The sequence below is a fragment of the Melospiza georgiana genome, chromosome 4, assembly GCF_028018845.1.
Source record: "Melospiza georgiana isolate bMelGeo1 chromosome 4, bMelGeo1.pri, whole genome shotgun sequence".
In the NCBI taxonomy this organism is placed as follows: Eukaryota; Metazoa; Chordata; class Aves; order Passeriformes; family Passerellidae; genus Melospiza; species Melospiza georgiana.
Genome location: NC_080433.1, coordinates 10676433 through 10703933, shown reverse-complemented (window position 1 = coordinate 10703933; position 27501 = coordinate 10676433). Strand labels below are relative to the sequence as shown.

Below are 27501 nucleotides of genomic sequence, written 5' to 3'. Positions count from 1 at the left end.
ATGGCGGGCGCGGGGCCGCCGCTGCTGCCGCTGTTGTTGTTGTTCCTCCTGCCGCTCCTGCTGCCCCGGCCGCCCGCCGCCGCGGCCCTGCGGCTGCTGCTGGACGCCGCGCCTCCTTTCACCTGCTCGCAGCCGGTAAGCGGCGCCGGGAGCGCGGGGCCTGGGCGGGCGCGGGGAGCCGGGGTGGTGGGACGGGGCTCGGGGCCGGGCGGTGTCGGTGTCCCGGGAGGTGTCGGTGTCCCGGGGAGCACCGCACACCTCGCTGCGTTGCCCCGGCCGGGAAGCGCTGCTGCCCCGGGCACCTCCGGGCGGCCACGGCTGAGCCGTGCGGGAAGCGGCCGCGGTCCCCGAGCAGGATGTGAGTCTGTGCTAAGAGCTGACGTTGCCCAATGTCCTAAAAGTTTTAACCAGCGCCTTGCAGATTTTAGGACTTTTAGTTAGGAGTGCGCGGGGAATTGAGCATTACATGAGTGTGAGGTTTTTGAGCAGGCGGGCTTTGGCTGCCTTTTCTCCCTGTGAAACCGGCCGGACAGGAGCTGCCGATGCAGCGGCGCTGTAAAAGTGAACAACCAACCTGAGCGAACTTTGAGTAGCAACTCTGAGCTGGTCACTCTCTCTGGTGGTTTTTGAGGATTGTCTTGTTGGTCGCTTTTTTGCTTTGGAGTGGGGTTTTTTTTGGTTTCAGATAAGTATAAAGAGTGTATTGGAGGGGAAGAGATCTGCTTTTGCTTTTTAATTAACAATAGCAGGTGAGACAGGAAAATGGGCGGTTGTTGTCTAAGCTGGACAGCTTTATTTGCCATGGTGCACTTTCAGCAGCCTGAAAAAGGCAGATAATCAGGTACAGCTATAGACAACCGTAAAACAAAATGTGTCCTTTGGGGTGAAAGCTTCTATAATCTTTTCCTGTTCACATTTCCTGTCTTTTGTCTAGTCTGACACTTTTCCTAATGTTTGACTGTATCCTTACCCCTGTTTTACCAGAACCTCTGCTCTGCTGCCTTCTCTCCTATTTAAAGAGACCCCAAGAAAACAGACCAGTTCTGCAGTTTTACTGTAGGCTGGACATTGTAGAGTTACAAAATGTAAACTTTGGCAAAGGGAAAATTACAGTATTGCTTAGGCATCTCACATAACCATGATATCCCAAACCTTGTTAGTCACAGAGATTGACAGTAATAGAGTCTGTGCAAGTCCTTGGATGGTGGGGCTCTGACTGACTTTGTCTTGTCTGTCCCTTGTTTTTTAGGAAGTGTGAGCACAGTAGCTGGGTGAGGGGTTCACCAGAACATCTCCAGCTTTCACAGGGGAGCTGTGCTGCCCCATGCTCTGGTGTGCACACAGAGCAGTGAATGCTGGGCTGCTACGTTGGCCCTTTCTATCAAAAAGCCAATTTCCAAAGTGCAGGTAGACTTAAGAAAAAGGAGTCAGCTGAAGCCCAGGAGCAGCCTCTTGGAGCAGTTTCGAAGCTGCTGATTCACATAGAGAAAAGCCCCATCATCAACTGAGGCTGTGACAGTTGAGAACAGTTCCCCCTTCCCTTTCTGTGGGCTGTGCTGTTTTCAGTGTGTGATTTGGTAACCCTCCCTCCCAGCGTGTGGCTGTGCTGTGGTTCAGAAGCAGAGCTGCAGCTGAGCAGGGTGAGTCCCGTTTCCTTTGTCTAACCCACCCTGCTCTGCTGAGCTCTGGAGCAGCTCAGGCTGAGCCCTGGCAGCTTCCTCAGCAAAACCCTCGTGAGGCAGAGGCTGCTTGGTGGAGGGGAAGTGTCATACCAGGATCTATAGACACCTGTAAGGAAAACTAAATGCTTGTTAACAGCTCATCTTATTAAAATGCACTTAATGGGCCTTATTCATCACCACTCCATCAAACTAGGGCTGAATAGCACAGCTGCAAATCCAGCTCTCACCAGTAACCATTGCTTGTACATGTCATCTGCAGGGGCTTTTTTCCTATGTGCAGGGGAAAAAAACATCCCACAGCTTAAACACCCATCTGTTTTTCCACCATCAAGTGTTAATCACTGTGTTCAGTTGCTGTGCTGTAGCTGTTGTGGGATGTGGCGTGCCTGGCGGTCCTGGAGGAATGCAGTGGTTATAACCCTGCTCTCTTTGAGGGGCTGGATAGCTGTACATAGTTTGGTCTCTGGAATTTATCTTGCCAGCTTGCTTCACTGCAGGTCTCTGGAGAAGAATTGATGAAACATCTCTCATGAAGATGAGCCATGGTGGTGGTGCATGTGAGGACAGCTTTTCCAGGGTCTCCTTTGCAAATGTGTTCATTTTGCCCTTGCTGTTGACTGACTTCTGTCCTTCCCCTCTGTGGCATCTTTCTGCTGTGTAGGATGTTAACAATAACCCATGATCACACTGAGTGCTGGTGAAATATTTCTGGACCTCTTGGCATGAAAAGGATTCACTATCAAAACTATTGAACTTCAGCATAAAAAGGGTCACTGGTCAAAACTATGAAAATATTATAAAGACAACTTTAGAACTGATTGCTATGAAGAAATTTTAACTTTTGAATTTGGATTTGATTTTGCTGAGAATTGATATGAGGACAAGATAAAAAGTTAAAAACTGTAGAGAAAAATGCTTAAAAAATTAATTTGTAAAAGATGCTGGTTTCCTACAAGCCTTAAACAAATCATCCTTCAGCATTTATTCCTGTAATGTGTTGAGGTCTTGATCTCTGCTTCTTTTTGCTAAGGAGTTAGAAAAGTGAAACTGCAGTAAACTTCAAATCGTCCAAGTCTCCGAAGATACGTGGAATGGTTCAAAGGTGAAAGGCAAATTTTGGAAAGCTGGACCCCTTCCCATTCAGCAGCCACTCTTAAAAACTGGACACTTGCCTGGCTCCCAGTGGTTTCTCTCTAGTTACCACAGCATCCTGCTGGGAAATCTTTGCCTCCCATTACTTTAATTGAATTGTTATGGGATGGTGCTGTTAATCAGTTTCCCAGGTTTATTTCATTCAGATTCTTAGAATTCTCCACAGCATATGGTCTGGGGCTTTTTTTATGTCAAAAGCAAAACAAGAATAATTTTAAAACAGTGAAACGGTTGCTTACCTTTTTGTGAGAATACAGCAAGTAAACAGGAAGAGTTGAGAATAATTTCAGCATCACCTCAAAATCATCTCCTTCTCATATTTATGCCTCCCATGTCTGTAGCTTTGATTTTCAGCCCTGGTTTAAGCTCAGTTGGCAAGCAAGCCCCACATGGCCACTCAGTCACTTACTTCCCCACCACGGAGATGGGAGAGAGAACCAGAAAGGTGAAAGTGAGAGAAATTGTGGGTTGAGGTACAGACCATGTAATAAGCAAAGCCAAAGCCATGCATGCAAGCAAAGGAGAACGAGAAATTATTTTTCACCACTTCCCTGGGCAGGCAGGTGTTCAGCTGCCTCCAGGACAGCAGGGATCCATCATGCATAACAATGACTCTGAAGACAAACACCATCACTCTGAAATCCCCCTCCTCATCTCTCTTCCCCCAGCTTTATGTGCTGAGTTTGATGCCTCTCAGTGTCCCTGTGGGGAGCTGGGGTCAGCTCTCCCAGCTGTGTCCACTCTGATTCCTGCAGCCCCAGCCTGCTGGTGGCAGGGGTGTTGGAGAGCAGAAATGGCCTGTGCAAGCCCTGCTCAGCAAGAACAAAGACATCTCTCTGTTATCAGCACTGTTTCCAGCCCAAATCCAAAATACTGCCCCATACCCCAGCTGCTGGGAAGGAAATTAACTCTATTACAGCACACTCAGGTAGGGAAACCAGGTTAAATATTTCTGCTGTCATAGCTTTGTTAGTGTGCTCTGGATGAGCCAGTGCATCAAGTAAAGTTTTGTGTTGGTTGGACTTTACAAGGAGAAACCAACAAGTATTCCCTCAGGTGCTGAGGAGGGATGTGGGATCTCAGCACCTCAGGACTGATGTGCAGAGTGGCCGAGATCACCCTTGGGGGGCTCGGGAGTCCTGGAATGTTGCCAGAAGTGTCTGGTGGCTGGACTTTGATCCTACACAGGAGACGACACCTGTATGAGGATGGGAAGATTTCACTGGGGTGAATGGTGAAGGGATAAGTTAATTAAGGTGTAGAACACAGGGTTTAGGATTTCTGTACAGGGGGGTCTAGAGAAGTAAGATGGAGGAATTGGGGCGTGTCCTGTCCTTCTTCTTCTTCTTCTTGGCCTCCATCTTCTGTGGTGATGGTGGCACTTTGGGATTGGTCTTTACTAGAAGTGCACCGGTTAATAAGAGTAGAAGGTATTGGGGAAAAATTATAAATATTGTACACGTAACTTCGGGTATAAAGATAGGTGACTGCCCCAGGGGCTGCGGGAGTGTGCCCATGGCTGACTTGCTGTGCAGACCTCTGTCGGGCTGAAAGAAAATCTTTTAGATAAACAATTAATAAACACCGAGACCGAAACAAGATCAGAAGTCTCTCCTCGTCCTTTGAAGCGCGGGGCTGTCCAAGGCCACTCTGAGAATTCCAGGTCTTTGAAACAGCCGAGAAACCGAGCAAGTGGCATCCCTGAGAACCCCCGGACATAAAACAGCCGGGAGAAACAGAAAACCGACAAGCATAAATCAACCTAAATCAGCAAGAGAAACACACCAGAAATCTACAGAGGGAGCCAGTGCAAATCTGACAGTGGTTAACACTGTGCTGCAGACCAAACTGGTCTTTTGCTCTGGTTGCTTCCTGGCTTTTGAATGTCATTGCCTGGAGTTACACATTCTGGTATAAAAGTGTGCCCAGAGCTGTTCACCTGGGTACTCTGCCAAAAGGAGATGGGGGTTTCATGGCAAGTGCTCCTAGGACTTGCCTTACCTTGAGCTTCTTACACCTCTGCCTGCACTGTGCCTTTATCTTTGCTTATCTTTGCTTCCTTATGCCAATAGTGAGGACATCCTGTGTGGATGAGTTGTTCTTAAAAGCATTTTCAGCTCTTGGGTCATCCCTGTAGTGCTTGGGCACTGGGAAGGGAGAGGACCAAGAAGTGAATTGGTGCCTTGCAGTGGGAGAATCCTTTCCCTGTTCTTGTGGCAGACCTGCTAAATGCTCGGCTAACTGATGGCAGCTTAAAACACTGCAGTATAGTCAGCTACACAGAAAAAAAGTTGCTGGCACAGCAGGCAAGCAGGTTAGTGCAGGGTAGGAAAAACACTGTGTAGGTGGTCCCTTGAAAACTCTGAGTGGGGCTGGGGAAAGGTGATAAAATACTGTTGGTGATAAAATACCTGATAAAGTACTGTTGTTTTTCCCCATAGAAACCCAGCGTTGAAAAGATAAGAAGGGCTTTAATTAGCAAGTGTCAGTTCTGAATCGTCATTGACAGACAGATGGCTCCTCACTGAGCTCTGGAGTTTTTAATAAATGTCAGAAAGGGCACAACAGCCTCATCAAAGCTGGGAACATCCTTGTGAATGCTTCACCTGGGATAATCGACCTGGAGGAAGAGAGGATCCCTTTGTACACTGTGCTGGATCAATATTCATATTGATAATTAAACAAGAAAGGGGAAATGCAGCATTTCCTCACTTATGGTGTCAGCTCTGATGCAGAGCACCAGCACTCCATGAAAGCAGCTGTTGCTGCTCTTCAGGCTGATAATGCCTTATATTTTCCATAAGGGCTTTGTTGGGATGCCATGTACAGTAATTACTGATGACTGCAACAGAACAAGGACAAAATGACTGAATGTTAAGTGAGAGGCTTTAACAGAAATCATTACATTAGGAAAAATCCCTATGCTTGGTTGCCAGTTATTTTTGTTTCCTCTTGAGGGCTCATCCCAGGGCAGTCACTCACTCTTTGCCCTCTGTGGAAAGCACCGTAGCAGTTGCTGTGAAGAAAATTAACTCCCGATAAAATCTTAATCTCAGATAAAACCACTGCACCTTTGCACATAAGGGGCTTTGTCAGGCCACATAATTTGCCTTAAAAAGTCTGATTAAGGGTCTGAAGTGTTAGGACTAATTTTTTTCATAGCTTAATCCATTCTTCCATATAGGTATTCACAATTTTTATTTTTCTCTTTTTCAGTGTTTGTAGTTAGCCAGTTTGGTTTCATCAGCATTTGCTTCTTTGCTTTTAATTTCTTTTATTCTTTTTTATTTAATTTATTTATTTTCCATTACTGAAGGATTTAGGTTGCAGGTGCTGTTTTTCAATATAGCTCTATCTTGGGTGCGTTTGTGGTGCAGTAATTGGAGTGTGGATGTGTTTCTTGTGAAGGGTGCCTGCAGGCTGCATTTATACCTGTGTGTGTTGTTGTGACTTGTGTAGCAAAAGCCTGGAAGAGATTTTCAGGTTTTATTCTTTATATAAGCATGAGGAGGTTAATGCCAGATCTTCCTGCTTTCCTTCCAAGGAACAGATACATGAGCAGAAATGTGAGCATTGATCTCTGAGGTATTTTCATTACCAAAAAGGCACAACTGGCTTGTCCAAGCACCCTTCCCTAAAAATGTAAATATTCCCTTGGACACTAAGCCCCAAATGCATTTGCAGTTGACATTAGGAAGTTGTAGAGAGTTTAAAACCCAACTGCCTTCCCTGCTCCACTGAAATGAATTATATGGTGGCAATGGTTGACCATAATATCCAGCTTTAGGGGGCTTCCAGAATAATCAGAATATAACTGGGAGAAGCCAGGCAGAGCCCACATAACTTCTGCTTGCTTCTTTGTGATCAGGGCGTCTTTATTCTTAATAAGAAAGTGTCTAATTCTGATGAATTCTTCTTTCTCAGCACAGTGGTGTTTGCCATAGGTTGGACTGGATGATCCCAGAGATGTCACATAAATTGTGCCCAAGTTCCATGCCCCGTGTCTTCGGTTTTTTGATTAACAGCTCAGCCCAGTGTTTCCATCATGGTTAATTTTTCTAATTTGTGTGCATCACTGAAGTGCTTTTTCCTGCCCCTCTCCCAGCCCTGAGCAGAAGCAAGTTGCTGTCAGTTTTATTCTGAGAGTAATATTCTTGTTTCTTTCCCCCACAGGATTTAAACTGTCTCGTAAGAAATAGTAAGTAATTTTTTTTCATTGTTGCAGTTTTCTCATAAGATCGTGCTTTTTTTTTTTTTTCTATATTTTTTTTGTTCTTTTCTTTTTTTAACTGGGTTCATACAGCATGTTTTTCCTGCTAGGATCGAAGAGTTGTAAAGGGAAACACTGCTATCATGCCTTGCTTTGGGATTTACACTTTGATCCATTATAAGCTCCAGCTAGAAGAGGAATGGAAAGTTTGGTCTTTTTTTAGGACAGAGTTAGGGGTAGGCAATGACATGAGTAAAACCCAAACCCAACTTGTTTAATTTCTATTTAAAGCTGGGATCATCAGTTTTTAAAGAAATGGGAATTTAAGGACAAGTTTGCCAGCAAATCTTCATTACAAGCCATTATGACAGTACTTGATGAGAAATTGGTGTATGAACTAAAATTAAAAATGGGGCATAGAGGGGTGCAGTTGGGAGCAGTTAATGTAAATTATTGGGTGTAAGGGGTCAAGTCTTAGCAATGACATGCATCTGAAAGACCTTAATATAATTATGGGTGATGTTGTGAAAAAACGTTCTTAAAAACAAAAGGAAAATGTTCTGAAATTGTCCATTGGAAACCTGGAGGCATTGGGGCAGCCCTGCAGAGCTCCTTGGCTTTCCCCCCTGTTCTAAGCCAGCTCATTCCTGCCTCAGTGCCCAGCCCTGTGTCAAACTGACACAAGGATTTCTGTAGCAGTGGTATTTTTGTTTGGCTTGCCAGATCAGGGAGAGGGCTATGCTGAAAATAACCAGATTTAAAACTCCTTTGGCAGGAGAGGGCTTGGGTGGGATCAGGTTGGATATTTCCCAGTGGCACACAGCCACTGGAATACAGCTTGACAACATGGCCAAGCCAGACTGCAGCACCAGCATTAAAATGCTGCCCAAGTTAAATATTTGCTTTAAATTCTGCTTTATGGCTTTTGTTATGTTTTTCTGCTCTAGGGAAAATCTATTTTTTTTTAGTGTTTAGTACACTCTTTGCTGAAAGGTACTTTATTCTTGCCAGGCTTTTTATAGATATTTTTTTGTAAAAGGAGCATTTGAGGATGGTCTAATTACTCCTAAGCCTAAAGCCATGTTTCCATCACATATCCATCAAAATAGACCCAAAGTGCACTTTAGGGGGGGCTGACTGCTATTTTTAACATGCTCTGAGAAGTCGAATGTGTTACAAAAGCCCAAGTAGATCATGTCTGTCTGATGCCTGTCACACCTGATTTCACTTTCTGGTGACTCTACAGGACCAGCTCTCCCTAACACCCTGTTGACAAGCATAGTTTATTTTTCTGTCCAGGGAGTTCATTAATTTAGGCAAGGCATAACAGGCAGTTGTTGGAAGCTGAATTCAGATGTATATTCAAATTTGAGGAAAAGCAGTTTGGTAATTAACCAAGGTAATTAACTATTGGAAGGTAATTAACTATTGGAACAATTTCCCTGGCTATCTGACAGAATTCTTACCACTGGAAGGCTGGAAATCAGCACTAAAACAGCTCTATTTCAGCAGAAAGTTTAAGGAAGTACTGAGTAAACTTATTTGATCTGTTTAGCCTGACTACACTGATAGTGACAAGTACTAACAGATTTTAAGGAAAAGAGGAAGTGGAAGTTACTAGAATAAGTTTGGATTATTACAGGCAATTTACAAAGCACTTCCATACAGAAAACTAACTTTGAGTCTGTCACCCAGTTTTCCCCTCAGAATAAACCTGACCCAGAGAGCAGATCATAATTGCAGTTAAGCAGAGGTTGCTCAGCCCCACTCTAAATGTGGGTTTCATTTCTGGACAGGCACGTGCATGGAGTCGAGCTGGCTGCAGGTGGCTGCCTGGACTCCCTCTGCTCCGAGCAGTCTCCACGTTTCTTCTGATGTTTTCCGTAAGGAGGATGGAAAACTGGTCCCTGTGCTTCAGATAGAGTGGAAAGTGGCTACAGATGGTAAGTGTTCATTTCAGTTTAATTTCAGTGCTTAAATTGTCCTTTGAGTCCTTGTGGATGTGTTTTGTTTTCAGTGGAATTTCACTTTTGAGCATGGAGCAGAGGTAAAAGGTTTGTTCTAGTAAGAATAGACATTGGTTGCTCTGGGTCTGGGTTGAAGGCACCTGAGACAGTAATTCATGTTCAGACTCAGGTGTTTATTATCTCTTATCAGTAAAACAGTTTCACAACCATGAGGTTGGCAGCTTTTCATTAGCAAGGCACAGAAAGGCTAACCGCCTCTTGTTACAAGGTCTTTTAGGACTAAACTATCCAATTAAGAACTGACACCTGGATTATTTTCCCTTTTAACCCAATAACTCATCCCTGGAAGCCTGCAGTGCAGACTTCTCTGCCCAATTACAATACATCACCCAAACCCATGAAGAAGAAGGTAAAGAAGAACAACCTGCCTCCACCCTAAAACCTCCATCTTCCTTCATATTTATTTCTATATTCTAAAATTCCAAGCTCTAAGTTTTCCACCCCGTGATATTACTCACTTCTAACCAACTACACACCCACAATCCTATCAATCAATTTTCAAAGCCTTCTTCACAGCCTCAGATCAAATGCAATGTTCTTTGTGGGTCTGTGCCTTTAAGCACAGAAAGTTTAAAATTCTCAGCATCCAGGGTTCTTACAGATAGAGAGGAAAATTATGACTTCAAGTTATGAAAGCAGATCTTTGAAATTGGAGAGGTTGGCTGCCTAATTTTGTTTGGTGGGTGTAATCTCATCTTTGTGTGCCTTGGCAAAGCAATAATTGTCTCATTGTTGGAGCCTAAATGACTACTAAGTCACATTTTCTCACTCCCCAAATATATTTGATTGTTTGTAAATGATGCTTCCCTTGCATACTCTAGTCCAAAGTTTTGTGCTGCTTTAAGGCAGAATTAAACACATTTATTTCTTCCTTCTGCAGGGGCTGTGTCTGAGGGCTGTAGAGTTGTGATCTCTAGCTAGGGTAGCGTAGAAGCAGGTGTGACCCAGTCATTGAACTCACCTGTGCTTGGCAGCTCTCTCATGTGTACCAAAACAAAGATGTGTTTGCTTTGGCACCCAGACTGCACGAGGCAGCTTTGAGAGAGCTCAGCACAATGCCACATCTGTGGAATGGCAGGGTGTGTGGAGAATGCAGTCACCTTCTCCTCTGCTCCTTCATTTGCACAGATGTAGCTTTGCCAAGGTAATCAACTATTGGAACTATTTCCCTGGCTATCTGACAGATTTCTTATCACTGGAAGGCTGGAAATCAGCACTAACATAGGTCTGTTTCAGCTGAAGGTTGAAGGAAACACTGAGTAAACTTACTTGACCTGTTTAGCCTGACTACATGCCTGCTTTGGCACCCAAGCTGCATGAGGCAGAGCTCAGCACGTCTGTGGAATGGCAGGGTGTGTGGAGAATGCAGTCACCTTCTCCTGTGCTCCTTCATTTGCACAGGTGTAGCTCTGCCATGCAGGACAGCCTTTAGGCTGAGAGTGCTGTCAGTCAGCCCTGCATGCTCGCTTTTCCATGGCCACTTATCTTCATGCTGGGATCCTCAGCACCTCAAAGCAGCTAGACTAGACAAGGCTAGGCACAGTGGTGCTCTCTGTGGGGGCTGCAGCCTCTCCATGTGCAGAGAGAAGGGTGAGCAGCTTTGTCCCCTGTCCCTGCAGCCAGCGTCCGCTCCCTGCAAGGGGCCGAGCTCGCCGTCATGCAGGTCAGCAGCAATCAGCAGATCTGTGCCCAGTTTGACTTCCTCAACAATTTGCCTCTTCAGGTCCGTCCAGATGGAGGCCGGGTGAGTGCAGAGCGATCCAAATTATGTGTTCTAGTCTGTGGAATTGTTTCTGCTTTCACTGTTTTATGGCAAGGTTATTGATTAAAAAGTACAGGCTGCTTAGAGCCTGTCTTGGACTTCAGATCTGCTGTCATTTCCCATTTCTCTTTCACTCTGCCCTCATTTCCCATTTCTCTTTCACTTTGCCCACCCTTCAGATTTTAAGAATTGCTGCTGTTAGTTGCCTGGCATGTGTCATCACTCGGGAGGTTGCTTAAAGCAAATCATTGTAGGGGTTCTTGTGTTCAAGGGGGCCTCAGGATGAGGGAAGAGATGAGAATCTTGAGTCCATGTTTCAGAAGGCTGATAATATTATTATTTTATTATTTTATTATTATATACATATATATTTTATTAAAAGAAAATGATATATTAAAACTATACTAAAAGAATAGAAGAAAGGAATTTCATCAGAAGGCTAGCAAGGAAAGAAAGGAATCATAAAATCTTGTGACTGACTGAAAATCTGAGACAGCTGGATTGTGATTAGCCATTAATTAAAAGCAACCACATGAGACGAATCAAAATGCACCTGTTGCATTGCACAGCAGCAGATAATCATTGCTTACATTTTGTTCCTGAGGCCTCTCAGCTTCTCAGGAGAAAAAAATCCTAAGGAATGGACTTTTCATAAAGCATGTCTGTGACAGGTTCTTGCATTCTGCTTCAGAGCATGATATTTTATAGCTTTTAAACTCAACTCTTACTATTGCTTCCACTTCTTTCTTGTACTCTCTTGTTGCTGAGGAAAGCACCAGCCTTGGGGATGGTCATTCAGATTACATTCCTTCTAGGAAACTCATCAGAAAAGTGCTGAACATCCACAACAGTAAGGAATATAAACAATGAGGAGTTCATTCCTTATCCACACAGAATTTGGCCATAGTTAGCTTGCCACTCACTAAATACCACTCTCCCAGAGTGCCTCTCCCAGAATATGCACAGCATTGCTGATGCAGCAAACAGTATAGATTTAAGAATATATGTATGGAATGGCCAGGTACAGAACTACATAGCTATAAATGCAATTCTAAATGCTTAGCACTTGCAAAGTGCTACAAAATTCATACTAGACTGAAATTTCCATCTTGAAACTGCATATTTTATTCTAGTCTCCATTCAGTTCAGGATATACTTTGGTGGAAGTTCCACACAATGGCTTGGCATAAAACTGTTGTATCAGCTCAAAGATCCCAAGAAAAAACGAATTCTAAACAGAAGAATTGAGACAGACAAAGAGACAGGTATACTTACACTTATGTTCCAATTTTTCACAGTCAAGCTTCAGTTAAAGGGTTACATGGGATGAGGGAACACAGTGGAACAAGGCCAAGTCAGCTGTTAATTTCAGTGCCTAAATTGTCCTTTAAAGTCCTTGTGGATGTGTTTTGTTTTCAGTGGAATTTCACTTTTGACCGTTTTGAAGTAGAACCTGGCCAGACTTACCAAGTGACTGTGTATCACCTGCCCAAGCTGGGTGTAAATGGAGACTACAATTGCAAGTCCACGTCCCTCACAATGCCTGGTAAGAGGGGATTTAATTCGCTTGGGCCTTGGGTTTAGGAATGTGGTGGTTTGTGGACCTCTGGAAGGAATGTGGTGGTTTGTGGGCCTGGCATCACTGCTGCTTTTACTTCATTTAAAATATTTCAGAGCTGCCCCTCTGCTTGTGGCAGCTGGAAGTACAGGTCAGAATTTCCAAATCAGAAGTTTGGCTTCTAATACTAAATCCTAGACATGGGAAGGTCAATTTCAAAGGCACAGTTAGGCATAATTTACCAAGGAACTTGGTAGTGCTGGGTGCCTGACCCTTTCTTGTTGATGTGAAAATTTTCCTATCACTAAAAGAATTTTTACTGTGCTCCCCAAGGTTGCTGAGCATCTGTAATCCCTGTGGCTGCACTGACTGCTTCATAAATATTTGCTGCTTCATACAGATCTTGAAAACTGGTTCTTAAATTTTTTCTTAACTTGCTCATAGTTGTCAACCTGACTTTGTAGTTATAAAATGGCAAAGTGTGGAGTGTGTCAGCCAATGTGAGCTGGAAAAGGAGAAGAGAGCACTTAATTTTCAGCCCTCACACCCTTTCTTCTGCCTGTTCACACTAAGAACTTCCTGGCTTTTATCCTCTACTGTTCTTCAGAAACCTAATGCATGGTGTTAAGCTCAGCAGCTGCAGGGAGCTTTGCTGGTTAGAGCTTACACATGAATTAGGGACACTGTAAATTCACAGAGTTTAAATTGGTAACTTTGAAAGTTGAAAACTTGAAATATGAAATGTTTTATCTCAACTGTCTAAGCAGGGAGTTGTTACTTTTCCTTTGTCCAAACCCTAGAGGAGAGACATAATTTAAGGCTGAGAGCTGTAAATCCCACATTGCTAAATGTTGAATATGTAACTCTGGATTTAACTGTGAAGCAAGTCCCAAAAAGCAGGGGCAATCTTCTAAATAAAGGGAATTAGAAATGTGGAAGAGTGTTTTAGGATTAAGAAAGATTCCAGCCTCCTGATTTTCCTGTATCAGAATGCCTTTGAAGGAATCTATTGCTGAGGTATGATTACAAGGTGTGGGGATGAGTGTGAGGTTTTAATTTCACTATTGTGACCCTTTCTGCACCAGTGTTACATTATTGCTGTACTATTAAGTGTGGTATGTTTTTGGTTCTGAGAAGAAAAAGAACCAAAGACCCCATGGCATCAGGTAATGGACTGGAAACCAGTACTCTTCTTCTACAGAATTTTGCCACTGCTTTGGAACAAAGGTGTCTACTCATTTAGGAGAGCTTGGTTAGGTCTCTAATTTCTGATTAAAATTGTGGGTTTTTCCTAAATGGAAGTACAATATTTCTGACTGACTACTGATGGTCTTTCTTGCAGACTGCAGCGATTCTCTGATGAAAAAAACCATCCCATGTATAAAGACAGGTAAAAATGTTTGAGTCTCATAGACATGGGTGCTCTGTTGGAATATTTGACAGCTGAGAAACATGAGAATATCTGCCCTGCTTCCAGGCAGCTTGTGGGAGCCCAGGATCAAGGGTGAAGTTCTAGATGATACAGCTCTGCTTGTGAGCTTCCAGCCATGGATGGAGGCTGCCAGGTACAGAATCCATGTGGCCAGTTACATGCATGACAAGAGGTGTAAAATGGCCACACAGGATTTCACTGAGGTAAGTCCCTTCCCCAGGTCATGCCTGCTCTGGAGATTTAGGCAAACATCTTAAATGCTTGCTAAACCAGGACATTTGAACAACAATTTTCAAGGAATTATTTTTTTATTGCTTTTGGAAAGAGGAATTTAGTAGGTAAAAGATCAAAAAAGAGGTTTTATAATGTATAAAGCAGTCCATAAGCACCTTCAAAGTCAAATTTTATGTTTGACTATCTGGGCTTTATTACCTTTTTCAAGCCAGTGCCTGGGGAGCTAAGACTAAGCAAATTAACCAGAATTGAGATGCAAAGTTTCAATAAATCATTGAAGTACTTTATCAGAGATGATCACAGGAAGGTGTTAATTAAATCTTTTATATAAAGAATGAGTGATTTACTAACAGATGCTTCATTCAAACTGAGAATCAATTTCCATAGGTCTTATAGTCTGTGTTGCTGAGAATCTTAAAGTGTCCAGACTGTGTTCTGATATAAAAAAATGTTTCCCTTCAGGCACTTGAGGGAGGAGAAATACTGAATATTTGGAATCACTCTCCACCCTTCCTTGTGTGAGGGCAGATATGTTGGCATTCAGTTTGTTTAATCTTTCTATTCCTTAACACTTAAAACCCTTAGTACTGCCTGCACTGATATGTTTAAGCTGTTACTGACACAGATGGGGCAGCTGTGTGAGTATTTCCCTGGTGGAGGGGAATACACCTCATTTTGGAGTTTGTATCTGCTAATCACTGTGAAGAATTAGGTTATCATGATATTGACTGTGTACAGCAGGTAGCAAGGGCAACTCACCTGCCTGCTAGTGTCAGAAGTAGTGTTGGCAGCTGCTTTTAATTAAACAAGGAGACTTGTTAATGTTTGCACATTACAGAGCTGAAGACATCTACATTGTTAAGAAAATGTAAGTTTTAACTCCTTTGAAGTTGTACCAGGTACATCCCTAATTATTTCCTGTTACCTGTGTAGTCTTGGCCTGCTGTCTCAATTGCATTGTCACACAGCACAGCTGCTGAGATGGTGGCCAGATCCTTCACCCATTCTGTTCTCTCTGGGCTGCTTCTTCAAAAGCAAAAACATAGCTTCTGCTTCTTTGGACCACTCCATTTTTTCATTTCAGCTTTTTCTGTTTTCCCTGCTTTCATTTGGTTTTCTTCCTTCCCTTATAACTTGCATCTGATTTCTGCAGGATGGACTGCAACAGCAAGTGAATGTCACAATCAAAATAGAGAACATAAAAGCTTGCTGCAGATACAAAATACAGGTGGGATCACACTCTTGTCCCTGTGTCCTTCCTTCCCAGTCAAGGCTGTGAGCACCTCAGGAATGTCAGGAAGTTTGTTTTTTTTCACAGTGTTTTGTTCTGAGAATGGCTAATATGCAATTACCTGCATCAGGGAAATATTCTGGCTGAAAGAATTTTTATATAGGTATTTGTAGGGGAATAGAATATAAAAAAATAAAGATAGTGTAGAAAGTAATCTTACCCCTAAGGAGTTGCAGCTGGGCCAGTTATCAAAGATTAGGAACAGGCCTGAGTTTAACAGGCCACGGTGTAACCAGTGAGAAGAAGAGTGCTGTAAGAGAGTGGGGTGGCTGCTTTGTGAAGAAAGAGTCAGTGCTCTGAGGAGCTGCCCATGAGAAACACCAACAAGGTGTGAAACTTTTGTGATAAGGAGACAACAGGATGGAACCCCTGCAATAAGATGGCAGCAGGTGTTCTCTGCAGTCAGTGGCTTTTCCTCAGTACAGGGCTGCCAAGTCAGAGATTATGGGAGTGGGAATGGCAAATGTGCAGCCTCAGGAGCTCACAGCTTTTGTCATGTATGGTGTAAGAATTATTGATTAATCTTGTTTTCTGAAGGGAAACGGGAATTCTGTGTCTCTGTCCTAAAATACAAGGAACATTGAGGCAGAGAGAAAGTAAATCAGGGAACAAAATTTCTTTTAAGAATAACTTCTGTTTTCTGGATTCTTTTCAACTGCAGATTCAGCCATTCTTTGCAAACTGTGGCACAGACTGTCTGAGACACTCTGCTTCCATCCCATGTGATCCAGTTCCAAGTGAGAACCACTTTTCTCTAAATTAGATTCCCATTGTTTTACAGCTGAGAACTGAATTTTTAACATAACTCTTGTCTTTTGCAGGTAGAGAACCAGCAGGTAAGAAGTTCTTGCAACACTCTGAAACTTTTTTTGCTGCTCTTCTGTTGGGTAGAATGAGAAATGATCCTTCCTGCAAATGACCCAATGGGCAGGAAATGTCACTGTTGAAAGTTTTATATTATTTGAAAATAGTGGACAGCCCATAGGTGGTGCATGAACTGTACCAGCCATACTGGGAACACACCAGAGCTCCCACTGAAACCTCAGAGGATGTGAAGATCAGCACTTGGCAACCACTTGGTAACAAAACACCAAACCAATGAGGAGCAAGGAGACCCCACACACCTAATAATGAGAACATCATGTGAGGGATGAGAGTTTAGGTCATGTGGGTTTAGTTGTTCGGGGATTTCTTTGTTCAGGGTCCCTCTTTTGAGCCACCAAGCTCACCCAGCCAGGTATCATAATCAATATGTGCAGTAAATCTCTCTGATGGAGATGAGAGCCTGGTGTCTAAAATTTCTTTAACAGTCCCCTTGTAACACTGAGTTCAGAATTAATTGTGCTAAGAATGACTTCACCATGATTTAATGAGGCAAGTATTTGTATGCAGTGTGAACCTTAAAGAGCAATTTTTTGAGAGACACTTCACTTGCATAGAATTCTTTGAGAAGCAGTTTTGACAAGAAGAGTCTTAATATAAAATACTTTCTGTCACTTTGCTCAGTGTTAAAAAATTTGCATAATATAAAGCAGCTTTTGGAGAGAATAGCATGCATATATTCATTTTTATGAATGTCAAGATAACTTGTGCATAATGATTTGACATCTTTTTTTTGGCTGCAACACCTGTAAGGATCTTTTGCCCAAGATTAAAAAAAAAATTAAAAAAGGAAAAACACCTGTAAACTGAAATTCTTGACCCAAAATAGTGATATTTTAATTTTTTTTTTTTAAGCTAGATTACAGGAACAGGCAGGACATGGGCGGCATGCCTGTCAGAGCTGGGTAAACATTGCTATTTAGAGGAGGGTTCTTGATCTGTGTTTTCAGTGTGCTGCACATATGGTTCTTTGTGTGGAGCAAGTTTGTGGTGTACAGCAGCACCATGCAAGCAGGAATTGGTTTGGAGCAGTGGCTGTGGATTGTAAGGGGGAAGTGCTGTCTGCTCAGCAGAGCCAGGGTCCTCCTGCCTTGGCTTCTGCTGCTCAGGGACCTTCTGCTCTTGGAGCTGTGTCTGAGGAGAGGTTTCTGTTTTGCAGATGACATGATGATCTGGCTGTACTGGTGCATCACTGGGATCTCTGTGCTGCTGGTGGGGTCAGTCATCACAGCTGTGCTGTGCATGACTAAAATACGAGCAGGTGAGGCTCATACCAGCCAGGAAGAAAAAATCCAGTGCTAAAGAATATCTTTTCTCCTTCTGTACCTATTCCTATTGTGGTTTTGTTCCTTGCTGTTCTGATGCCTTGCCACTGAGAATAATGCCTATGAAAACATCTTCAGTTTTACTTTATGGGACTTGTAATGTCCTTATACCATGCACTAGATAAGTAAAGCCTTCCACAGGTTATCTTCTCTGATGCTCCTTGTTCATAGCACTTCAGAGGTCATGAGGGGAAAAAGGAATTTCGTAGTTCAGCTCTTTGTTTACTGCAGATTGCTGCAGTTTTGTGCACGTTTTTTTCTCCCTGCATTGCATAAGAGCATTGCAGAGCAGAAGCTTCCTGTTTGTCCACACTGTAGTCTTCCCCCTGTTTCCCAAATTCTCTGCAAAATTAATTTTATACTATTGTGATATGATAAGGTTTTTCAATTGAAGTGGAAGGAAAAAAAACCCACAGGACAGAGACTGACATCAAGCAACTTGGAAAATTTGGTACTTAAGGGCTAACTCCTTGTTTTCTGTGCTGCAGCCATGAGGCAGTTATCTCAGGGAAGCTGTGTAACTCACTGCTTTTGTTTTTTTTTTTACATGAGAGGAAGAATTGGTAATCTTTTGGAAAATTTCTTAACATCAAATTCATCTATAAGATGCAGCTAGGGACATTTTAGTCACCTCTTCAGAAAAGCTTCTTAAGAAAAAGACATATTTTAAAAGCCTCTTCTCCTTAAGGAGAGGTCACAGGACGGTTGGGGGTTCTGTATTTGAGACTGCCACGATTGGGGAAGAAGCTGAAAGTTCATTTTGAGTGCGATGTCTCCACTCAAAGGAAAAATATAGCAAGAACTGGCTGTAGAAGAGTCTTTATTCTTTCAGTATGTTTTTTTAATTAGGCTTCTTCCTCCTTAAAGCTTTATCTCCCTGCACAGTTAGAGATTTATTTTTTTAACCTAATCTGTGGAAGGTGGTGTGATTTTAAGCATTTAATCTTAGTTCATGCTTCCAGAACTGACAGTGACTGTCTCTCTTCCAGCACGCCGGCGAGGGAAATGCAGCCACGACAGTTTGCAGGCTGGTAAGATGCAACTGTGCTTGGTCAAGCACCTCTCATGCAGGTCTGACAGTGTTGCCCAGAAGGGGCTTTTGTAGGCTCTAACTACTCCATAGATGCTTCTTGAAACCAAAAGTTAGCCTGTTTAGCTAAAAGAAGCTTTGTATATGGAATTTGAAGTGCTGTTTTTGTGAGATGGGAGGTAATTGCTTTGGAATGTGGGGAGGCTTTTGACCCAAGGCTGTACTAGCAGAGGAAGCTTTGCTGATCATCTAGGCCATAGCAACAGCAGATTGGTTTGGGGTGGGTGCACTCAGCTCTCCACTAGAGAATACAGCAATATTTGCAAACCTCTTGAAGCTGCTGCAGTGTTTTTGTGAGGTGAAAGTTGATGAATCATCTGGGCATTATCATAAATCACCCTTTACTGTGCCTGTACTTTCATATTAAATTTACAAAATGAGATGTTGTCCACATAGATTGCCAAAATAACATTAAAGCTTAAAAGTTGTGTTAATACCCTGCTATGCTGCTTAGTGCTGAGTCACAGCTTTGCAGTTTGGGGACTGTGGCTGTAATTAACATTTCCCTGCCTTCCATCAGCGCCGTACAGTGAGCTGCCCCTGCCGCCCCTGAAGCTGCGGAAGGTTTGGATCGTGTACTCTGCTGATCACCTGCTCTACGTGGACGTGGTGCTCAAGTTTGCTGAGTTCCTGATGACAGTCTGTGGCACTGCTGTGGCCCTGGACCTGCTGGAGGACCACCACATCTCAGAGCTGGGGCCCTTACCCTGGCTCACCCGGCAGAAGAAGGAGATGGAAGAGCTCTCTTCGAAGATCATCATCCTGTGCTCTCGGGGCACCCAGGCCAAATGGCAGGCCATGCTTGGGAATGAGCCTGTGTGCCTCAAGCAGGATCAGCAAAAGCCAGTGGGAGACCTGTTCACCCCAGCCTTGAACCTGATCCTGCCAGATTTCAAGAAGCCAGCCTGTTTTGGAATGTACATAGTTTGCTACTTCGAGGGAATAAGCAGTGAGAGAGATATACCTGATCTGTTCAATGTCACCTCCAGATACCAGCTGATGGACAAGTTTGAGGATATTTATTTTCGGATTCAGGATCTGGAGAAGTTTGAACCCGGGCGCATCCATCGAATCCAGGAAATCACAGCTGAAAATTACATCGATACCCCCAGTGGGAGGAAGCTGAAAGAGGCCATAGAGAAGTTCAAAAACTGGCAGATTGAGCACCCAGACTGGTTTGAGAGTGAGACCATCTGCCTGGATAGTGATGAAGAGTTGCATTCCCTGAGCAGAGAGAGCCAGGTGGGTTCACTGCTGAGTGAGCCAGGAGGAATTGTGAAACACCAGCTGCACCTACGTGAGCCTGAGCCCTGTTACACCATCAGCCTCCACGTGCATGAGGGTGAAAGTACAGGCTGCAGGCTGCAGCCTCAGCTTAATCCACGTGGGGATCCAATTTCCCAGACTGTGGTCCTTCCTATGGATGTTCCTCCAGTTCAGGTGGTGGAGCCAGTCTCTTCCATGGAAGGCAGAAACATCCTCAGTCACCATGTGCTGAGCAATGAGGACTGTATGGAAGGAGTTCCTCTTCTGGAGACCAGCTTTCCAATGAGGAATAACCTCATCCTCCACGATGGCTCTGAAGCTTCAGCAGCTGACCAGAGTCCTGCAAACTTGTCAGGTGACCTGAGTGAGCATCTGAGTGGACTCATGTACCCCCTTTATCAGCAGAGTGTCATCCCTTCAGAGCCATATCTGTGCCAGGGGGAGGCTGACCAGCAGCACCAGCTGGTCTTTGATGACCAGTGCAAGGACCAGAGGCAGTCAGTGCAGTCAGACCAGGGCTACATCTCCAGATGCTCCCCTCTGCCTCCTGAGGACCTTCTAGAGGAGGAGGAGGAAGAGGAGGAGGATCAGGAACAGCAGGGGGGCTTCCACGAGCTCTCTCCAGAGGTTTTGAACAGCCTGAAGAGCCTCCAGAAGCAGCTGTTTTTCCAGGACATTCAGAGGCACTCCAGCTGGAGCTACCCAGCAGAGGTGATGGACCTTGGGCAGGCTTTGGAGGACTCTTAGGCTCTGCCCTGTTTGAAATGCAGGGATGGAGGGTGGTCCCATGCAGAGCAGTACTGAGGCTGCATTTCCAGCACTGTCCTTGTCCTTGCATTGTAAATGGCTTAGTGCTGGCACCTTCCTGTGCTGCTGGGATGCAGCACTGCCCAGCACATGTGGAATGTTGCTTCCAATCTCTGTGGAGAGAAGCCAGGAGTATTGCCCCCCCTGTGAAAGAACAGGCAGTGATTCTGTTCCTTGGGGAAGAGCATTACACTGAATTCTCTCTGATGGATGGCAGAAAAATTGCTGTGGCTCATCCACTCGTGCCTTCACAATGCCCTCCAGCTGTGCTGATTCTATTGCACTGGATAAAAGTCACAGGCATGCTTCAGAAAATAGGCTTAGATAACGTGGTGACATTTGCATTGCCATTTTAATGCACATTTTGAACATTTCTTTGTAAATACTGTATTAAAGACATGTGCCTTAAATTTCAGCTAGATTAGGGCTGTTTCTACCTGGTTGATAAATGTGCCTAAAGATTTTTATTTTTCTTCCCACTCATCATTCATTTACAGCTGCATTTCCATGGTCATTCAGAAATCAAGTGGAATAGCTGAGAATAAGTGGGATAAATGTTTAAATTGAGAGTCTCCATGACTCTTCTTGCCTCTCTACTGGGAGCTATGTGCTTGAAAACCAGCAACAGTAGTGAAGGGGGAAGAGGAGACCGAGAAATGGAATTTGGGATTTTTTTACAGTTTTAAGAAATGTGGAGCTGAATACAGAATCAGGGGAATCTGGTGTGTTCTGTGACACACTGCTGCAGTGCTGTTTGCTTTTGGATATCTTAGCACCAGGAAGATGTGAGCTGAAGATATAGATAGTGACACACAAGGAAATAAAGGACTGTTTTGGAGGAGGAAAAACTGTAGCCTCAGCAGATGCTGTTTTAGAGTGGAAATTATATCTGAGTTAAGGGAGGCTGAGTGAAAATGACTGTAAGATGCACTTGTGTGGGTTTAAGCTCCAGCACAGGTAGTTCAGGTTAACTACAGTGAAATACTGAACAGACTAAGGGATTTCTCTTCCAGGAGCAGTGATGGTAAGGCTGCATTTACCCTGTTTCTTATCACTGGATAACAACCTGTGAGGTGTAAATACATGCAGGCCTTTCTCCTTTGTTGTTTTCCCATCCATCTAAGTTTACTTGTCAAAAAAATCCTTTATCTCAGCTTTTTAAAAATCTAATGTCTTAGAAAGAATCTATTCTTTTCTCTTGCAATTTATTTTGTGTGTATTTTATAATTTTGTGTCTAACCTGTGGGGTTTTTTTCCCTTAAATTAAAAATGAAGAATACTTTTTTTTTATATATTCAGTTAAATACTTCTGTGTCCTCAATTCTGCCTATCTCCTTATGTTGAGTTCTTAGTATTTGTTACAGGAGTCTGAGGCAAAACTGAGCCAGAACTGAACTGGCTCATGAATGTCAAAATATTCCTGCAAAGCACAGTGTGGAGATGAGCTGGACAGAGCTGAGGGCCTGCAGCCATGGGAAGCATCCCTACATCCCTTCAGAAGGGGTGGTAACGGAACTGTTTGTCATTTCCATGCAGGACTCTTAGGACAGCTCAGTGACAAAGGGAAATCCCTGCAGAGATCCAGAATTAAGGCTGGGAGCCTTCCTGCTCCAACAGGAATCCAATCCAATCCAATCTAACCCAACAGAGCTCAGCAAGAGGCAGCTGTGATCTCAGTGCTCCTCCAGTGAGAACCCATCTCCCAGATTATGTCAGTAATTGCCATCTTGATGATCCCACTTCTAAAAGTTTCTTTTATCTTACAGCAATTAACATGTAAATCTGATTTTTTTTTCCCCATGAGTCTTTTTCAAGTGGTATAAATTCCTATAAATCACTTGAATAGGAAGCTCAGAAGTGTCATTTGAATTTCCTTGCCTTAGTCATTCCCTTCTCAAATAACTCCCTTGGTGTTACAGCTCTTAGAATTTGCTTTCACTTAGAAAAAGTTTGTTTGAAGGGAAAATCCATATGCTATTTTACCAATCCAATGTGAAGAAAACAAGTAACTAACACATCTGTTGGTCCCTATTCAATACAAAATTGAATATCCCAGCAAGAATCAAAGGAGGGGAAAAAAGGAACAAAATCAGTCACAAGTTTCTAATTTTATTTTAACAATCTTGCTTTTTAAAAAATACAAGTTCTGATTAATGCCAGGGGGATGCCAAGTGTCCATCAGCCACAGGCCTTATCTCTCACTTCCATTTCCCCTCCTGGGAGTAGTCATCTCTTTTGTCAGGATAGCAAACAAAGAGCAGTAAAATGCTAAATAACTGAGGTGGGTAACAGGATCCAAAGGGACCTGTGTCTTAGTATGGCACAAATTTGTTCAGCAAAGTGTTACTGACCTGGACCAGTAATTAATGTTGGCACAATGTACAGGAGTTGTGCAAGGTGCATCAGGAGAGGTATTGTTTGCACTTCCGTGGTGCCACCAGCTCTCTGCTGCAAACAGAAAGGTTTAAGGAAGCAAGAGCTCAATTACCAAAGAGGAGGGGATTCAAGAGGAGGAGGTTTATAAACAGGACAGTGAAGATCTTTAAATGTTTTTTCATAGTAGGTAATTGCAGGAGCAGCAGAGCTGCAAGGGGGCTTCAGTATAGGCAACTACAAGAGTTTTAACACTCTCAAACAGCACAATTCCTAACAACCTAGAAACCATGGCACCACAAAGAACAACTTTTCCTACAAAGGAATTCTATGCAACACAAGTGTCATTTTGCAGGGTCGTGCATCCCGGGCAACCTTTTCATCCATGGAAAAACCTGAACTGTGAGTTCACTGCCAATGGGTTAAAAATGCCATGGCCAGATAAATTTCAAATATGCCATTTTTCTCAAGAACGTCCTAACTGGAAAAAGGCACTCACTTTTGAAACAGCAACTTTGTTATGGGCTATGGAGGGGTACTGAAGTAAGACTCAATAATTGTGCTGTGATTCTTCTGATGTCTCAACTATGCTCATGCTTCAGTGTATTAGGGGTTAGCACTTGGTGCTTTTGGGAACTTGGCCATAGGAGCAGCCAAATGTAGTCGGTGATGAAAAGCTTTTTTTTTGCAAAGTTGGTTGGGGATTTATTTTTTTTCCTTTCAGCTCTTTGACTGAAGAATGGAGTAGTCCTAGGTTCAGGTATCACCTTATTGTCTCTTGAATAATTATTTCTGAGCTTCTACTACTAAAAAGGAAGGTGCAAGGAAACAAATATCTGTACAAGCAGAATATGCCTGTAATTACACCTCCTTTGGCCAGGAACTTAGCATCCCCTCAACACATGTCACATCACATAGGAAAAGTTCACAGTACCAAGTTTTACAATCACAGTCACTCACAGCACCAAGATTGTCCAGACAAGAAGAAGTTACCGAAGAGAAAGGCCACTGGCCAAAATTCACACAACTGCCCACGAAAGGGCTCAGGTTAAAAATAAAGCACTGGTGGGAAAGTTAAGCCTAGCTTTTGCCTGCTCTCCATTTGGCACGAGGAGAGCAGCGAGTCACCCATCCTAGCTGCACTTCTGAACAGAACAGCACTGTTGACCCATCTTTTCCAGGGGCTCTTCCAGCCCCTCAAAGCCCATCAGCCACCGAGAGCTGGGGCAGAGGAGCCCCATGGCAGCCCCACCTCTGCCTCTGGAGCTGGAATTACCAGACTGTAAACATTTTGTTGTAGCAGTCCACCGGAGCAGGCAGTTGATCCCACTCTGTGACAAGGAAGGTGGGATAGAGGCTCTGAAGCCCAAGCCCTGAAAGAAAGAATAAATGTGTGTGCGGAAGAAGCCTGGGCTGCACCTGCAGTCCTGCTGTGGGTAGCAGTTGGTTGTGCTTTATTTCCCCTTCCCATCAGGACAGCTTGAAAAAAAAAGAAAAAAAAAACCAAAACTTGCAACAGGAAACTTGTTTTTCACAATTATTGCAGCCTTGCCCAGATAACAAAAGATAAGCCTGGGAGGGGCAAAGTCCTTCCTCCAGACGTGGTCTGTGTGCTCCTCCTTCCATGGGCTGGTTTCAGGAGCAGCAGCAGCCAGGCAGAAGAGCAGGCCTTAACCCCACCCAACATTCATGGAGCTTCAAACCAAAGAAAACTGTGTTCCTATGAGAGGCTACTAACAATTTTTCCCCACCTACCCTAAACCACATGCACACAGAGGACAGGATGCTGATCCATGGGCTTTCACCAAAGCTCGAGAGCCCCTGTGGCCCGAGGGCTCCTGCAGCACTTTGCTTTTTCTGTGCTGAAATGTTTGGTTCACTGAGCATGGAGCCCACCCCGAGCAGTGCCAGCGTGCTCTGCTCTGCTCTGCTCTTGGAGAGGGGGCACTCTGCAGGCTCAGCCCCATCTCTGCTCTCTCCAGCAGGCATGGAAGGGGGCCAGAGGAAATTTTCCAGCCTTTCTGGCTGTGGAAAGGAAGACCCTATGCTCCGTGTAAAAGAAAACCAACGCTGATCCCGTAAACATGCATATTCACAGAGAAATGAGAGCCCCAGCATGTGGGGATGCCAGCAGGAGGCTGCTGTAAACCCTGTTCTCACCAGAAATAAATGTCTTGGTGGGTATGAAATGGGGCCTAAGCCCTGGTTTGTGTCCATGCTGGACTGGTTTCTTTAGCGTGTGAAGTCAATGTAAGATGCAAAAGGTTGAAGCACAGAGGTAGACATTTTGGCTAGGAGAAGGTGGCTCATGGGCTGAAGTGACCGAGTGGCCAGCGTGCTTCCAGAGGTTCCTTAGCTGTACACAAAGGCCTGGGAAACACAGGCAGCAGCTTTGCAGGACCGAGGGAAACCAAAGCGTGCTTCCTTCTGTCCTTCCCATACGTGGAGGCAACATCTGCTGGTCAGGCCCCTCTTGCATCTCGTTATTGTGGTCAGCAGGAGTTCTTAAAGGAGGGGACAAATGCACTGGTCCCTGTTGAGGATGAAAAGGAAAAAACTGAACCTTTTCGGTGACAAAGCAACACAATGTCCTGGGAGGGGGGGGAAGAGTGGGACCCTCCAGACAGTGGAGATGCAGAAGCACTGGAAGAAGTCTTGTCATGAAGGACAGGTGCGTTTTTCGGGGACAAGCGTCATCCGTAGGCTCCTGCAGGTAGTCGGGTTTGTGCGGAGCTTCCGCTGCTGGATTTGTCCATGAGGAAGGGAGGAGGGGAACGGGAGTCCGACGGGGAAACCCACGTCCCCTTCCCCTGCTCGGCCACGGCGGAGGGAACCTGAGCAGAACGCAGAGACAGATTCTCTGCCGGGAGCGGGCCCGGGGGCTCAGCCCTGGGCGGTGACCGCCAAGGCGTTCACGTACCCGTGGGGCCCCACGTCCACGTCGGAGAGCCCGTGGGCCAGCGGGGCGGCGGCGGGCGCGGCGGCGGCCGGGCCGTACTTGGCGGGCGGCGGGGCGGCGGCGGGCCGGAGGAGGCAGCAGGTCTCCAGCGCCTCCAGGCCGCGGCAGGTCAGGAAGAAGAGGTTCTTGAGCATGAAGAGGGAGAGCGGCTGCTGGTAGCGCAGGAGCAGGAGGCAGCGCAGCGCCAGCAGCGGCGCGTCCAGCAGCCCGGCGGGCAGCAGGAGGTGCAGGGCGAGGCGGGCGGCGCCGGGCGGGCGGGCGGCGCTCAGCTCGTACAGCCACAGCACCGGCGAGGCCAGGCAGAGGAAGTAGACGGCGATGAGCAGGTAGCGCAGCGGGGCGGGCAGCGGCGCCGGCCGCCCGGGCTGCAGCACCAGCTCCAGCAGGGAGAAGCTGTCGAGCAGGTCGAGGCAGGTGGCGAGGAAGGCGGCGGCGGCGCGGTGCTGCGGCGGCGGCTGCGGCGGCAGGAGCAGCTGCCCGGCGCCCTCGGTGCCGATGGCCCGCAGCAGGCAGTACAGCAGCGGCGCGGACAGCGCCAGGGTGATGCGGAAGCCGGTGGTGCCCAGCGGCAGGCGCAGCTCGATCAGCTCCAGGATGGAGGTGCCCAGGATCAGCGCCGCCTTGGGCGTGAAGGCGATGGAGTAGATGAGCCAGGCGAGGTGCGCGTAGGCGAAGTCGCCGCCGCGGGGGGGGACCCCGGCCCCGCGGCCCCCGGCCCCGCGGCCGCCGGGGGGGCCGTGCAGCAGCAGCGGGTGCGGCGGCGGCGGCCCGGGGGGCGGCGGGGGCCGCTCCCGGCGGCGCGCCCGGCTGTTGCGGCAGAAGAAGATGCCCCAGCCGGCCGCCAGCACCAGGTCGGTGGCGATCCAGCTGCACCAGTACAGGTCGGTGACGGCGATCAGGTAGAGGTCCAGCAGCGCGCCCTGCCCCAGCAGCAGCACCAGGGACAGCGCCTGGAAGCCCCAGCGCCGCCCTCCCCCCGCCCCGCCGGGCCCCAGCAGCGCCCCCGCCGCCGCCCCGCCGCCCCCCGCCCCGCCGCCCGCCGCCGCCGCCCCGTACAGCTCCGCCGCCGTCATGCTGCGGCCCGGGCTCCCGCCGCCGCCGCTGCTGATGCTGCTGCTGCTGCTGGGGAGCGGCGAGGCGGCGGCGGGCAGCGGGGTGGCGGGCGGCGGCACCAGGGGCTTGCTGATGCTGCTGCTGTCCTCCTCCTCCTCTTCCTCCTCCTCCTCCTCCTCTTGCTCGGCGCTGCTGCGGGGGCTGCGAGGGCGGCGGGCCCGCGCCGAGCCCGAGCTCGAACCCGAGCCCCGCCGGCTGCCGCCGCTGCTGGAGCCCCGCTGGAAGAGGGGCTGCCGGTCGGCGGCGTGCGGCGGCAGCGGCGGCGGCGGCGGCGGCGGCGGCTGGAAGGAGCCCGAGGAGGAGGAGACCGAGCGCTGGTTGGAGGCAGCGCGGTGCAT

At 46.0% G+C, this 27501-nt stretch overlaps 2 protein-coding genes across 3 annotated transcripts; one reads left to right on the top strand and one right to left on the bottom strand.

Moving 5' to 3' along the window:
• Positions 1-21964, top strand: IL17RA (interleukin 17 receptor A). Of its 2 annotated transcripts, XM_058023574.1 has the most exons (13): positions 1-135; positions 7008-7032; positions 8841-8987; positions 10691-10815; positions 12253-12379; positions 13734-13781; positions 13869-14026; positions 15211-15285; positions 16010-16085; positions 16170-16184; positions 17390-17491; positions 18545-18586; positions 19166-21964. In XM_058023574.1, exons 1-13 carry the CDS (start codon positions 1-3, stop codon positions 20656-20658), a joined length of 2568 nt encoding a protein of 855 aa, XP_057879557.1. In that variant the 3' UTR covers positions 20659-21964. The 2 variants fall into 2 exon arrangements, with proteins under 2 accessions (XP_057879557.1, XP_057879556.1); XM_058023573.1 differs by lacking the exon at positions 16170-16184 and having other exon boundaries at positions 17375-17491.
• An 843-nt stretch (positions 21965-22807) lies between these two features.
• Positions 22808-27501, bottom strand: TMEM121B (transmembrane protein 121B). The gene is made up of 2 exons (XM_058022298.1): positions 27287-27501; positions 22808-27049 (listed from the first exon to the last, which is right to left on the bottom strand). Exons 1-2 carry the CDS (start codon positions 27499-27501, stop codon positions 25975-25977), a joined length of 1290 nt encoding a protein of 429 aa, XP_057878281.1. The 3' UTR covers positions 22808-25974.

Bases quoted from the DNA above. Each gene is read 5' to 3' on its own strand.
- TMEM121B (XM_058022298.1), bottom strand. From the start codon at position 27,501: ATGCACCGCGCTGCCTCCAACCAGCGCTCGGTCTCCTCCTCCTCGGGC. The intron at 27,050-27,286 runs GCAAGAGGAGGA...GGCGGCGGGGGC, and splicing joins AGCCCCCGCAGCAGCGCCGA to GCTGCTGGGGCCCGGCGGGG.
- IL17RA (XM_058023573.1), top strand. From the start codon at position 1: ATGGCGGGCGCGGGGCCGCCGCTGCTGCCGCTGTTGTTGTTGTTCCTC. The intron at 8,988-10,690 runs GTAAGTGTTCAT...CTGTCCCTGCAG, and splicing joins GTGGAAAGTGGCTACAGATG to CCAGCGTCCGCTCCCTGCAA. The intron at 13,782-13,868 runs GTAAAAATGTTT...CCCTGCTTCCAG, and splicing joins CATCCCATGTATAAAGACAG to GCAGCTTGTGGGAGCCCAGG.